This window comes from Chelonus insularis, unplaced genomic scaffold (assembly GCF_013357705.1).
Source record: "Chelonus insularis isolate UGA/USDA-ARS -01 unplaced genomic scaffold, ASM1335770v1 contig_76_pilon, whole genome shotgun sequence".
In the NCBI taxonomy this organism is placed as follows: Eukaryota; Metazoa; Arthropoda; class Insecta; order Hymenoptera; family Braconidae; genus Chelonus; species Chelonus insularis.
Genome location: NW_023276741.1, coordinates 416504 through 431982, shown reverse-complemented (window position 1 = coordinate 431982; position 15479 = coordinate 416504). Strand labels below are relative to the sequence as shown.

The window sequence follows — 15479 nt, the reverse complement described above, 5'->3', positions numbered from 1 at the left end:
TCTATACATTTAAATATTAATGTTATTTATATTATATATATATAAAAAATATAGCAATAATTTAATTATAATTCACCATATTTACTATTGAGTATTTTTAAATTGACATTTAATAGCTGTAAATCACTTTATTTCTAGTAGAAACTTTTTCATAGGACATACGTGCGTAATCAAAATTATATCACAACGCGAGGGATGAGTAAGCGATAAATTCGTTAACGTACTAGTTTTCCTGATGATAAAATGCAAGGGGATGGTAACAGAGTGGGGACAATGGGGTTGCGCCGTATCGAGAAAGCTCTTCTCCCTTCGCCTCATGTCCATACATATGTAGTATAGCTACTGGGCTTGATACTGCGAGAACTATCCACCTCAGTAAGCTATCGTGCGTGCTCATAAGCTCTTCGTAATTTATAAAATTATTTGTGAAAAATTCGTTTATATCAATCAGTCCGTTAAAAATAGTTTTTCATAATTTTGTTGATATTGATATATGTAAATGAATATTTAACTCATTGTGTTATTAGCTGATTCATTATTTCAACAAAAAATTACGTAAGAATTTTGACAATTAATTTATTTTTAAATTTATTTTGATATTTTGGATATAAAAAATATATTCAAATATAAAAGTTTCACTTAATGTTCAACTACTTGTTGCTCAGACCACGTGTCTTTTGTATTCTACGACTATTATCTGTATTGTTCACTGATTTCATCATTCTACTTAATCTGGAATCATAAATGATTTTGTTGAAAAGAGGTTTAGATACGTAAACGACAAATTAAAGAAATATGATAATAACACTAATTATGATTTAGTAATATAATTTCACAATATATACCGAGTCGAAATTTTAATTAGGTCCTAAGTAGATTTGTTAATTTATTATTAATATCTCATTGGTCCTCAAGCATATTTAACTGAAATTTCTAGTTGAGATAAAGTCACACATCAATATATAGAATAGAAGAAAAAAAAATTATACTCGAAGTGAGAATGATTGGCGATAAATTGCATGTCTATCATAGTGTTTATCTTTCGCTTGATATAACTCTTCAGAATTTAATAAGAAGCTTATGCATACAAATGTGTATAAATGTATATTCATATCTTGATATAATTTTTAGCGACAGTTCGAAGCTTGTCATTTGGATACTTAAATAACGTAATGTTTATTAATAAAAAAAAATAATAGAGAAATCAATATATAATAGCTTTTGAGTATATTTTATTAGCTTAGAACAAATTTAAGAAAAATGTAGATAGTGACATGAATATGCCACGTGCCTTTACTTGGACATATTTATTCTCTATGTACAGGTAAAGGGTATATCTTGGTAATAGAGAGTGAGAGAGCGCAGAATAAAGTGGTAGACGATCGATAGTAAAACCAATACCCGTAAGAGACGCAAATGGACGAAAGCGTAATTTGTCCCTCGTACATAAACGCTAACGTACTGATGTGCTACTTGAATGTTGAGTTCTTTATATTCTTCTTTAGATCACAGTTACCTACATAAGAGTTAAATGATTATTAAATTAGTCGTAATAGCTCAGCTCGTCGCCTTGTTGAATTAAAACAGCTTCAGACTCATCAAGGATTGACGGAAGAGGATTAAAGTCCTTTTATGTTATCATATATAACATAATGTTAATTAAATTATTTATCAATTATTTTTTTTTAATTAAAAAAAATATCATTACAATTATCGAGTAAGTTACATTAATTCATCAGAATAATTTACGTAAAAAGGATTTTTATAGAATAGATTTTAATTTTACATTTTTATAGATATAATTTAAACTTCTTATAATTCCCGTCTATATGGAAATTTTCCTACTTGAATAGTATTCAATAATCATTTCTGTGTAAATTATAAAATTAAAAAATTATCCATGATTACAGTTGAAATGAGTTAAAATTATATGTTGTACAGTAATCAAGAATGCGTTCAACAAAATTCATTCAAGTTAAAAACAATACTAATTTCTGTATTGTATTACGTATTTGTGTTACGTACATTTAATTACTGTACAGTGCATGACTCAATCTGTAAATACTTTTATGAGTATTCTGCAAACAGACTTGACTTGAATATTAAATAAAATTGAAAAAGAAAATAGAATAAAAAAATCTTAATTAAAAAAATATTAATAAAGTTATGTGAAATATTATACTCAATAATATTCTACATATTTAAACAAAAGAATAGTTTTTCTGTATTATATAATCATGAAAATATGATAGTAGGAATAATGAGTTATTTATTTAACAACAATACAATGAGAAAAACTGTGAAAATTTACAGTAAAAATGTCACCGCTGAACGGATCTTGTGTAGCTGAGTCAAGCTCTGTACGAAGCCTTTCATCTGACGATGTTTCAGCAAGTAAATCCAGCAAAAAAAAATCCTGTTGGACAAGAGCGACAGATCCTGCTCACCGTCGTGGACGTAGGATCCAATTACTTCAGATGCTAGTGCTTCCTTTTATACCGATACTAGCTTTGATTGTTCAAACTGCTAATACTCTTCATGATATTCTCATCTATAGACAGGAAGTTTCTGATATTGAAACTCAGGTAAGTTGATTGCTTTAGAGCAAATAAAACTTCAGTAATATATTTTCATCTTCTTCTATTTTGTATCTGTAATTTAGTAAAATTAAATTTTTTATACTTTATTACTGTAAATATATTTGTAAATACTTTGAAAAAAAATATATCCTACGAGTGTATTTATTTCAAGTGCTTTATAAATTTAACTAGTGTTTTAATTATTTACTTTATCGAGTAAATTTAAATTATATGTTTATTATTATGTTGAATAAAAAAAATTTCATATTTTGATAGAATCAAATAGTATTGTTAGAAAAAATTCACATAGAAATAAGTCAATATTAATATACGTTTTATTGTAAAACAAGTTATAAATATACTTAAAACAATGATTGAATGAGCAAAAATATATTATAATTGACTGTAATAATAAAATTGTTATAATTAAAAGAAAAAAATATCCGTGCTTTCCAGTGGTCGGGGTGCGACCCGAAAGGTCCACACAACTAACTTCCCAGTAGAAAGAATGATAAGAATTAGCTATTTGTTCAGTTTTTTAATTATGCAAAAAGAATAGCTAAACCGATTTTGCTAAAAATCTAATCAGTTCTAAGTTGTGTCATTATGCGCTGGGGATCTTAAAACGTGAAGATATGTCAAAATTCGGGATTTACGAAATCAGATCCATTACTATAACTTCCCACTAAGAAGTTAAAAATATTCTATAGTAAAAAATTATTCATGCTATTTATTATAATTAGAAAGTTCTTTACATATACAATTTTATGATTAGTGTAGGAAAACAAAAAAGTTCAATCTATGAGAAGTAAAAACGGAAATTTAACTAAAATAGATTATTTTTACCGACTTATTGTGAATAAAGAAATGTATGTTTATAAGTGATTTAAAAAAAAATTATTATTATTATTATCTTGCGATTCGTCAGGGGTGTTTGGCCAGGGATCCCAGGGCTCCGACCCACCTGGGGCCTGACCAGACGAGATTATCCTGCAGGCACCCGACTCCCTCAGGTTTGAGGGTGAGCCGGGGCTGCAGCCGATCAGTCATTCTTTACAGTCGTCTCAAGATTCGGAGAGAACCAAGGATGACCGCTTTCTGCATACGAGCTGCGAGAATCTCAGCCTGACTACGGTAGACTGGTATTGTTCGAAGCTCTGTCAGAAAGCGGTCCCTCATCCCTCCGAGGGCGCCAATCACCAGGACTATCACGTGCGCTGTGTATTCGTGATAGACATTTCTCATGACCTCCATGAGCTCTCTGTAGCGTTCCTGTTTACTCTCTTCTTTCGCACGTATATTTGTCTCGGCCGGGACTCAATGTAATATACGTGCTTGGTGGTATGGTCGAAAAGAGTAATATCCGGCTTATTGTGTTCAATGCGTTGAGGCGTAGAGAGCGGGTAATTCCAAAGAATTTTTGCTCTCCCGTTCTCAACGACTGACTCAATTTCACCGGGCACATAGGGCAGCACTGGTGTCTTGTCTATTCCGTAAGAGTGCCGAAGGTGGCAATACAGCACTCTTAGGGCGGCGTTATGCCGGTGAATGTAGGCTGAGCGCGCTAATATCAGACAAGCCGATAATACATGAAATAGCGTCTCATCTACATCACCGTGGCAAACTCGGCATCTTGTGTCCTCGAGTTGCTCGTGCATAACATCACGCCGATAGGCGAGGGTGGAAAATACACCATCTTGGCAGGCCATAATGAATCCTTCGGTCTCAGAGAACAAGCCAGCTGACTTAAGGTATTGAAAAGTCAGCTGGTGTGACAAGTCCTGTGTTTCGAGATGCCGGTAGAACACACCATGTAAGGACTTTGCCACATGTTCGTCGAGCAGTTTTAACTGCTCGGTTGTTTTTATATCGACCTTTCGCTGCCCTCTGGTCAATTGCAAAAGCCTTAGACCGTCTGGGCTGCTAGGGTCGAAAACTGAGCCGAGGTTCTGCGCTGCCTGATATGCTGCTCTATATAGGAACGCATCCCTTCCCAATAGTTCAAAGCTGTTCACGAACTTGAGAAGAGGATCAGAGCTCTCATAGATGTCATAAGCAAGGCCTATCACTAACCTGTCATGTAGACACTCCAAACTCAGTAGTCCACGACCTCCCAGATCACGGGGAAAGTATAGGCTCTGGACAGAAGATCGCGGGTGATGACTTCGATATAACGTCATCACTTTCCTCGTGATAATGTCCAGATTTTTAATCTCTCTCTGGAGCCATTTAAGAACTCCGAATGAGTATAGCAAGACTGGGACAGCGAGCAAATTCGTGGCTTTGACTTTGTTAGGGCCTGATAATTCAGAGCCCCATATTCTCTTAAGTCGCCACTTGTACTCGTTGCGGAGAGTATCTTTGATGACAGACACGTCCTGTAAAGGAGATTGTATCTGTCCAAGATATCGGTATGACTCTCCAGCATCCAGATGTTTTATGATGCTCCCGTCTGTAAGCTCGACATTATCACTTCAGTTCGGCGATCTTCCTTTTACTAAGTAAGATGCAAAATAGAAGAGGACTCCTTGCAACCTGTCAAGCCACGTTTGCTGCCACGTTGTTCGTTTATCTGCCTCCATACAGGTTCTATTGCAGTCAAAATCCTCTCGTTCAAAATCTCCGTAAACAATTTATAGAGAGTATTTAGACATGCGACAGGCCTGTAGTTTTTAGGGTTAGACAGATCACCACTTTTGGGGATCAGCACAGTGCGCCCTTCAACGAGCCATCCAGGAATGGGCGTATCTCCTCCCATATATTCTGAGAAGATACGAGCCAGATGCTGGTGGGATAACGTCAATTTCTTCCACCAGAAGGTGGGGATTGCATCTGGCCCAAGGGCAGCCCAGTTCTTTGTGCCCCTTAGAGCATTCCTGATCTCTTCAATGCTGACTCGTTGAAACTCTTCAGGAATTCGTGATAGATGTTCGTCACAGAATTCTCTGAAAAGTTGAAGGGCTGGAGTGTCTACATCTAGCGCACTAGCGCGGCCATATATTTCGGTCCAGTAGGTTTCGACTCTTTCTGCACTTGGAGGCTCATAAGTGACAGGAGCTTGCGGCTTAAGAAAGCGCGAAGGGTCAGATTGGAACAATCTGTTGTCCCTTCGTCGCTTGTACCGCTTTGCTAATGAATTTTTAACAGCCATTAGCGATCTTATTTTGCCTGTGTACCTCTCCTTTAGGATCAGTAACACGGCCATATTCAAAGTGTGATGTTCACGTCTGATACTCGCCACGATACGCCGAATTCTTGGCGTATAAGGCCTGTGAGTATTTAAGTGATCCATCATACTCTGAATACGAGATGCACCCTGTCGAGCCTTCTTGATCTTGGTTGCAATCTGTTCGATGCGTCTTTTCAGGCTTAACTCAGGATTGACAGGTGTTCGTCTGCCCTGAGTAAACCCTCGAGCCACATCATAGACTGCATTGTTGAGTGCAAAAAGGTCTACACTATCTGGTATCCGATGGTCTAGATCTTGGTTAGCGCTAGCTAGGTGTTCTGCAGAGAGCGTAATTTTCCGGAGAAAATTACCCTCTCTGCTGGTAAAGTCCTGTTGATTGGTGCCCTCAGGGGGAGGAGATGGGGGTTCTGCAGTGAGAGAAGGGTGAAACGGGAGTATGCTACACCTCGGTGCGGGTGTCTCGGGTGTCAGTGAGACTTCGTCCTCAGTCTCTGAAGCGTCTGATATTGAAGAGTCAGAGTATGACTCCTCATCTATCCACCGTCGAGACTGAGTATACCGCACCTGCGATGCGAGCGCCGCCTGCGTCAGATGTTGTAACTCTGGGTGCATTTCGCACCATAGAGTATGCAGGCGCCTGGTATAGCCTGAGGTCTGTGGCTCACATCTTTCCCAACACTGCATCAAATCCCGTCTCAGCTCCTCTGTCCACCTGAGACGCTGTAGGGGTGGTCCGTGGTCTACATCCATATTGGAACGTATCATAAGGCCCCTCCCAACTGTTCCATGGCCCTCATCCGAAGAGGGCCAGTTGTGGGGGGCCGTTGCAGGTCTATTGTTAGGAACCTGTAAAAAATCCTTTGCAAGGGTGGTTAGCCCACTGCAAAGGTGGTGATGTTTAACGAAACCGAGATGGATAGTTTCGTTCCTCACGCCCAGAAGGCCATCATCTGTGAGGAGGAAAAACTGGATGTACGGACTTATTTATTATTATTATTATTATTATTAAATAGAGTTATTTAAAAAAATTGTCTACTGTTCCAATGTATTTTCATAAAAGTTTAACTTCAAAATAATTTATTTATGCAATCATCTATTAAACAGCAACCTTTAAATCGATAGAGCTTTTGATTATTAAACAATGAGTCGTAATGTTTAATCCGAGATGTTCTTTTTTCAAATGGCAGGTAATCTGAAGGGGTTTGTCTACATCTCTTAGGGAAAACAGGAGGAGTTTAATGTTATTATACAATTTTAAGAGGAAAGATGCAGAGGTTTAGAACAAACCCATTTTTGAAAAGTCATCTTAGATATTTTTGAAATCTAATATTATTTATTATTTCAAACAAATATAACATAATTATAAAAAGTTTTTTTTATGTTAAAACATTTGAGTTTTAATTGAAAGCAATTATAACTGGAGAACATTCATAATGCCAATTACTCGTTAAGTATTAAATATAATAGAAATTTCATTTTTTACAAGAGTATACTTGAAATATTGAATCAAGATCAGTAATCACAATAAAAATGTCGTAGAGATTTTAGACATTTTAAAGGGCTTCTGACATAAAACTCTTCTAATAAGCTTTAATAATCGTGGTAAATGATCATTTAGATAAAAGTAAATAATAGGAAAATGAAGGAATTAGTAAGAAATTGTGCCAAGGACTGGTGTTGTTTATCCGAGAACTTTCATAATGCCCCGATCGATCAATGAGTGTGTCGTCGTGTAACGAATGTCGAACAAATATAGCACACCCACTATCTTTTCTCCTTTGCAACTGTAACTAAATGTAGTAATTCAATGCACTTACCTTTCTACGTCAAGTGGAAAAGTAACTGGAGTAGCTATCATTTACTCTTCTTTACTCTGTCATCAGGTAACTATTGCTACAGATCTTGGCAAAGTCGTCACAGGAATGCAATTAGAACGATCTGAAGTAGCATTTTTTATCTACACCAACGGAAGTCGACTACGATTCAATTTGACTCAACGATATGCTGTCACCGATCAAACCTTGAAAAATATGACGACATGGCCACTTGTCACTGTATCTCGAGATGAATCAAATACCCAAACATATGATGTTATCAACAAAGAAGCCTTTCAAGCACGCCTTGATGACTTTAGGCAAGTTTATCATTTAATAATCTTTACTTTTTAACTTATTTATTTATTTATGTTTATCATCTACCTTATAAAACTTTATTGTTGGACGGCACTTTCAAGGTAACATTCAGTAGTAAACAGAATTACTATGCAATCAAAATAACTATTAGCTTGAAAAATAAATTCATTTCAATCATTATTTGTTTATTTTAAACGAATTATTCGCTAAATTTACTCAATCTTTTTTTCATTTAATAACATTTAAAAGCAAATATATTAACATGATAAAAATTTTTTATATTCCATTCAATGATTAAACATTTAATTGGCAGGAAAAAATTACACTATTTTCCACTTTTTTATCATTTCAAGTTCAACAGCTATTGAATTAGTTGACTTTCTTTTTGTTTATTCTATTTATTACATCTAATGCATAGTTCAATATATATATCATTATCTTTTTATTCTAAATGATCAGATTTATTAGTTATTATTGGATCATAATACAAAATAATATAAATATGATGAGACTTAAAGACATATTGGTATGTATTTGTACTTAAAAAAGTAAGAAAATAGCGATACTGTTATTTCAAAGAGGGTGAGAAAGGAAGCAATAAGATAGCCTTAATATATTCAAACTATATCTTTGATTATTATTCCAATTAATTGATTAAATTAAATGGTAATAAGTTGAAATGATAAAAAGATAAGAGACGAATCGATTGAAAATACTAAAAATTCAACATACAAATCTACTTATCTGAGATAAATCGTGGTGTTGTATTGGAAGTACTTAAAATTTAGATTACCCTTAAATTAAAGCCAGTATTTTTTCCTTTATTCGATAGATCGATTTGAGTGTCCCTGAGGTTCAATAAATCGGTCGGGTCGCTCAGCCACAAGTCCAGCACTCACGATAGCGTAATAAATTCGTTCAAAGCAGCCGTATGGACGTTGATGATAGGGATTGACATGGATGATCGCATCGTCGGGCATTTGGAGTGTGCAAATAATAAACGATGATGAGTTTTTTATTTTTCAATCGAGCATTAATTGTCTTTGATTTATCTACATTTATTTATGTAGCTCCAACATATTTAACTATTTACCCGTAGTTTTGTAATAGTACATATCATCGAATTTCAGTCAATTTTATATTTAGTTATTCAATAGTGATATAAATAATCAAACTCAACTGTATCGTACTGAAATTTACTTTTTTTTTTTTAATAATATAAACCATGTAATAATGAAAAAGCTGATAAGGTCAATATTACAATGTTACCACTCACAGGTTCATTTATATTGAGATTTTTTATAATTTATAGCTATTTTAGTTAATATTTATCATCTGTTACATAAATTATTTATTATGATAAAATTCCATTATTGTTTATCGTTATTGAAAAAGAAAATATTATCAAATAAATTATTTACTCTATTAAAATAAAATAATATAAATAAATAATTGATCATTTCAATTTATTATGAAAAAAACTTTATTGCGTTTTTATAGCAAAATATTTCTTGCAATATAAAATAGTAATAAAAAATTATCAATTCTGTTAAATATAGATGATAATTATGATTGTCAAATTGTTTTTTTAAATTTATTACTGTAAAAATTTATCTTTTATGTCAATCAAAAGAATTATTGCCATTTCTAGATGAAATTCTATTCCAATTAATTATGACATCAAAATTTGTTTGGGAAAAATCAAGTCTTCTTTAACATAATAAAAAGATATGTAATACGTTGTTGAAAGTTTTCTGATAATTTAGCCTTTTTCGCTAGATTGTTAATAAAATTTTTTGTCAGTTAACAGCGTTTTTACTTATGATTAATTTTCTAGTTTAATAAAATACCTTCTGTACCTCTTGAATAATTAATTATACGATATAATTTATGATAATAAGCAATTTTATTTGTTGTATAATTGTAATCAGTACAAATGGTTTGTCTTCCAGGCAAAAAATAAGCCCCGAAGAGAGTACAATTGCTGAGGTAATGGCTTGGTACACTAGTGTTAACGCAGCAATGTTAGATATTCTAACTAATCAAATTAAAGAAACAGATAATAGTGGAGTGTGGAGGTATTTCTATTTAGTTAAAATATCACTATATATTATAAAAATACTAATAATAATTAATTCTTGATATATATTGAGAATCATTATTCATTGTAATAATGATTTACAGATATTTAATAGCTTTTAAAAATCTGTTGAGAGGTATTGAAAGCCTTGGTATTGCTTCAGTTTATGGAATAAATTATTTTGGTCGTGGAATACTTGTGGGTGACAATTACGTCAGTTATGTACGACATGAAGCTCTCAGCAGAGATCTTTTGAATGGTTCTCTAAGCTATGTTCCAAGTCTTAAAAACCTTTACGCCAATTTAACACGCACAATGCCTGAATATGGAAGAATTAAATCGAGGTACCTGATACGTTAATTGAAACTTAATAAATATTTATAGTTTTAAATAAATGTATTGTTTTTCATTGAATAAAAGGAAATCTATACAATAAATAACTTCCCATCGGGAAGTTAAATATTCCAACAGAGTAGTAGTTCGAGTAACGTTATTATATTAGGCTAATAATAAAATTTAAATGAAAATGAAATTGCAAAAAAAATTAATTTCAGGTTCAAAGTTACTTTAAGACTAAAATAATAAAAAAAAAAAAACTTGTAAATAGACTTGAGATAACTCAATTTAAATGTTTCTAGCTTAATATCCTCGGAAAAGCAGATATTTTTCAGTGGAAATAATAAAACTAGGTGATTTTCAATAACTTTTATATTTCAATTCGAATGTAAAAATATTTTATAAATTATTATATTTATTGCCTTTTAATAAATATTAAATGTTTCAAAAATCTAAATAATTTATTATTATATTCACATGAGCTTGCAAACAATCTAATGTTACCTCATCATGAAAATATACGTTTAATAAACATATTATTTTAAGATTTAATAAATTTAACGGCTGTTCGTGTTCAAATAAATTTTAATATTTTATTAATAACAATATATAACGAGACAAAATATCTCTGTAAAAAATTTATTAAATGTATTAATCAATTAATGATTAATAATTTTTATAACGGATATTATCTCTTAGGTAAATACATAAACAAACCTTTATTAAATTTTTTGATAATTAATCATTATGACATGTATGATATGACATTGTATTTAATAGTAAAAATCGAGACTGCGATTAAAATAAGTTTATCTAGTATAATTAAATGTCTAATATTGATTTATAACTAAAATTCAATGATTTTCAATTATATTATAACTTTATAAAATTTAATTTTAAGTATAATTAAAATAAATTAATCAATTAATAAATATATAATTTACTTACTTTCATTTTGTAATTAAAAAGAAACCAACATATTAAACTTTATTTGTATCTTTATTATTAGACGAGATGAGATTTTAAGAAACTTGAGGCGAGAGCCGAGTGTTGATGATGCGATAGCTTACTTTGATTCAATGGCCATTTATGTGGACGAATTGCGGAAATTACAACAAGAGTTACGTCACATGATAAGGTATGATATTAACGACTATAATCTACTAATAGTTATAATAAAATATCTTTACAATTAATTGATTAATTAACCATAATAAATTAATAGGGATCATGTTAATTCAACATTAAAAGATGCCAGTAACAAACAAGCTGCTGGTATTGCCATTGTTGTTTTGGTTCTTGTCATATCACCAATAATAATTATTCTCGTTCGCAATGCAGTCGCAACAATTCAGGTGAAAGAAAAAAATTCTAAACTCATTATAATATTAGAGATCATTAGATAATAATTAATAATGTATTGTTTATAATATCAGAGCCATTAAGATAATTAATTATTTATGTTTACTTTATTCATCAGATGTATGCAGCAAATCTCGCACAAAAAGCACGTGAGTTAAAGCGTGAAAAAAGAAAGAGTGATACATTATTATTTCAAATGCTACCTCCGAGTGTTGCTCAACAACTGAAACAGACGCAGCAGGTTGAAATGCGTATGCATGATAATAAGTAAATTACGTTTGTGATCTTTTGTTGCTAATAACAGCAATTCATTTCTGATAATACAGGTTCCAGCTGAGTATTATGAAGCAGTCACTGTATACTTCAGTGATATTGTTGGATTTACGGAAATTGCTGCTGAAAATACACCTCTCGAAGTATTGTTATAAAAAAAATTCATTTTCTTATTGTTTTAATTACTTTATTTCATAATTTTATCATTATAATTTCATTGAAATACAATTATTTTTTATTTTGTATTATAGTTAGTTTATGTTAAATAAAAAATATATTTTTCCAGGTGGTAACTTTTTTAAATTCTATTTACAAATTATTTGATGCTCGAATTGAATGCTATGATGTTTACAAAGTTGAAACTATAGGTGATTCCTATATGGTTGCATCAGGCCTACCTGTTCGAAATGGTAATAATTAAAATATTCATTGATTGAATTTTAATTTCAATCATTGAAAATTTATCATAAATATATGAACATATATGAACCTAAAATTTATAAATATTTCATCTATTATTATCAGTAAAATTAATTAATAATGTAATAGACACAGATAAATTTTAGTAATTTAAATGCAGTGTAAATGATTCGTCCTATTAGTTTGAAATTATTACAAATTGATTAAAGTCAATATCAATGATATTCATTATTTGAATTATGAAAAGAATGATTCATATATCAATTAAAATAATAATACTAATAAATTGATAGTTAAGTCATTTTAAATACAAAGTAAAAATTGTTTGACCAAAATGTGAATGTGATAATAATTTTTTCAATTCAGGTGACAAACATGTATCAGAGATTGCAACAATGGCTCTTGATCTTCTAGATGCATCATCAGTATTTCAAGTTCCTAAACGTCCCGGAGAACGTTTACAAATTCGAAGTGGAGCTCATACTGGTCCAGTAGTTGCAGGTATCGTTGGAACAAAAATGCCACGATATTGTTTATTTGGTGATACAGTTAATACTGCCAGCAGAATGGAATCAACTGGAGAAGGTAACAATCATATCTTATTATAAATATTAATAAAAACAATTAATAAAATTTTTTTTTATTATAGCACTTCGAATCCATATCAGTTTAGAAATGAAAAAAGCTTTAGATGCAGTAGGAGGTTTCAAAATCCAGCATCGTGGTTTAGTCGATGTTAAAGGCAAAGGTCTGATGGATACATATTGGTTAGAATGTAAAGACGGTGGAATAGCACGTGCTGCTGAACTAGATCTTCCAACCTTCTTTGAGGATGTACGACCAGTTTTCATGAGGCGACTCCGTGAAGATGATACTCTTTGATGTGAGCCTTATTCCCGTAGGGATCTTTGGTACCTAAACAGACAAGGCCCTCTTCGACCAAATCCATGTATTCGATTATCTCAACCAAATCTCATTGACCATTTAAAAAAACCACATCAATCAGGCAAAAAAACACGAAGATCTCAACCTAATCTTCATATCATTACAGTTAGAAAGCCACCAGAATCACAATCTAGCATTGAATCCCAAGACTCAGCAATAACCTATCAAGGCACAAGATCGACACGATCATCTTGTCCACCAAGTTATTCTCCAGCAAGTCAAAGAAGTCGTTATTCTCAACCGAATCTTCCAACTCTCATGATTCCTTATAGTGATCATCATAGATCAAGTCTCTCTCCAGATCGGAGAATCAGAATGTCTCAACCAACATTAAATTCAAGCTTTTCTGGTATGAGTTTTGGTGGTATCAAAGGATCAAGATTTTCTTATTCGAGTTTAAGAACATCTGGAGACAATAGTATCAATAGCCATATTCAAGAAGAAAGATTATCAACTCCAAATGTTCATTCTTTTGGAGACACGACTACAAAATATGTCGGAGTTCATCGAGGTTCACGGTTGTCACAACCCGATATTAGACGTATTCTTCGTTCTGCTGATAATACCGGAAAAAGAGAACGATTATCACAGCCTACCCTAGTAACTGGAGATTATTATCCCCAGCGTGTACAACATCAACGATTATCTCAGCCTTGTTTATTGAGTACTTGGAATGAGAAACCAATTGGCTTACTTTCACCTATAAAACACAAAAAGTTTGGTCCTTCATTAAAGGTCAGTCAACGAGATAGATTACATCAATTAGACTTTGGAGCTGCAAGATTTAAGTATAATAAGGATGTACATGCCTCGACTAAATTTAATCGTGACAGATTTTCAATACCTGAATTAGAAACGCAAAATGACTTGAAATTAATCGTTGGAACACCAAAACAAAGATTTAGTCTCGATAGTCAATTGAATCCAGAAGCAAACAGAAATCGAAGACTTCTTCCAATTGCGAGCTCTCCGATTTCAGAGCATCAAGGAATTTCTACTACTAAAGAAATAGGAAAGGAACCACAATTTATTCCAACTGATGGATTAGAAAATGTTATAGTCGCAACAGCATCACCTTTGATGCCACCAGCAGAAAGACAATTTCTTGCTCCAATTTTGAAAATCCCACCAACTTTACCAATACCATCTCGAGAACGGATGTCAGTACCAGAAATAAGAAATTCCAGTCTTCGTAGATTATTAGATCCTCCAGCAAAACAAAGACACAGTATTGCTGGAAGTTTTCGTCAATCTTCTCTCATTCATCAAGAATCCACTTCTGAAAGTGAAGAGCTTTTTAAAGGAAGAATTCCAAAAGTAGAACTAGAAAAAATGATTGAAAAAGACGAATTCATGGATCAAATAGAAGAAAAAGTTGAGCCTAAACATATTCAAAAACATTATGCATATACTTATGATACTAAAGATGAATCAAGTGAAGTTATAGGTAAACTTAGTGTTGCATTACCGAGAAAAAAATATTTAGAAAGTAATTTTGATGAAAATGAACAAGTTATAACGACTGTTATTGAAACAGAAATACCGATGATACTTAGTAGTCCAAAGTACATGAAAAAAACCCACGTTTATGGAAGTGAACCACCGAAATGGATGAAAAAATGTCTCGAAAGTCCGGGGAAAAAAAATGATTCGGATCAAGTTTTAAAGATTAATTTAAAAAATAAAATGAAAACAAATGAAAAAAGTCCTGAAAAGTCGAAAAAAAAATCATCACCAAAGAAAATAACTTCTGATAAGTATTTAATAAAGTCTGATAAATCTCCAGATCTTGTAACAATGGCTGTAAGTGATGAGTACAAAGCTAAAGAGACTTGTGTGAAATTGAAATCATCAAGTAATCATGGAGAAAATAAATATGAAGTAACAATTAATTCAGATCGATTAGAATCGGATATCTGTAGAATTTATGGGCTTGATTGTGATACAGAAAGTGAAGATTCAACTTCCGTATAAAAAAGTATAAAAATTATTTTTAATTAAAAAAATAATTATAAATAGTTAAATCATTTTATTATTTGTTCATTTACGTTTATAAAATCATATAAATGTAATACTCTTTTTTACACTTTTTTAAAATTATGCTTTGATTGCTGCTTTTACAATGGCATAAAAATAGAATTTTTATTTATTAATTATCAATT

General features: G+C 32.0%; 1 protein-coding gene across 1 annotated transcript; it reads left to right on the top strand.

Annotated features, from left to right (window-relative positions):
• Positions 1-77: 77 nt before the first annotated feature.
• On the top strand, positions 78-15425 carry LOC118071305 (uncharacterized). The gene is made up of 13 exons (XM_035090378.1): positions 78-555; positions 2314-2585; positions 7653-7903; positions 9854-9979; positions 10086-10325; positions 11327-11455; positions 11543-11672; positions 11798-11920; positions 12006-12095; positions 12239-12362; positions 12739-12957; positions 13022-13241; positions 13377-15425. The coding sequence occupies exons 2-13, from the start codon at positions 2319-2321 to the stop codon at positions 15289-15291; spliced, it is 3834 nt and encodes a 1277-aa protein (XP_034946269.1). The 5' UTR covers positions 78-555; positions 2314-2318; the 3' UTR covers positions 15292-15425.
• The last annotated feature ends 54 nt before the right edge of the window (positions 15426-15479 follow it).

Coding starts and splice junctions, on each gene's coding strand:
- LOC118071305 (XM_035090378.1), top strand. CDS start 2,319: ATGTCACCGCTGAACGGATCTTGTGTAGCTGAGTCAAGCTCTGTACGA. Junction 7,904..9,853: donor GCACGCCTTGATGACTTTAG/GCAAGTTTATCA, acceptor TTTGTCTTCCAG/GCAAAAAATAAGCCCCGAAG. Junction 10,326..11,326: donor TATGGAAGAATTAAATCGAG/GTACCTGATACG, acceptor CTTTATTATTAG/ACGAGATGAGATTTTAAGAA.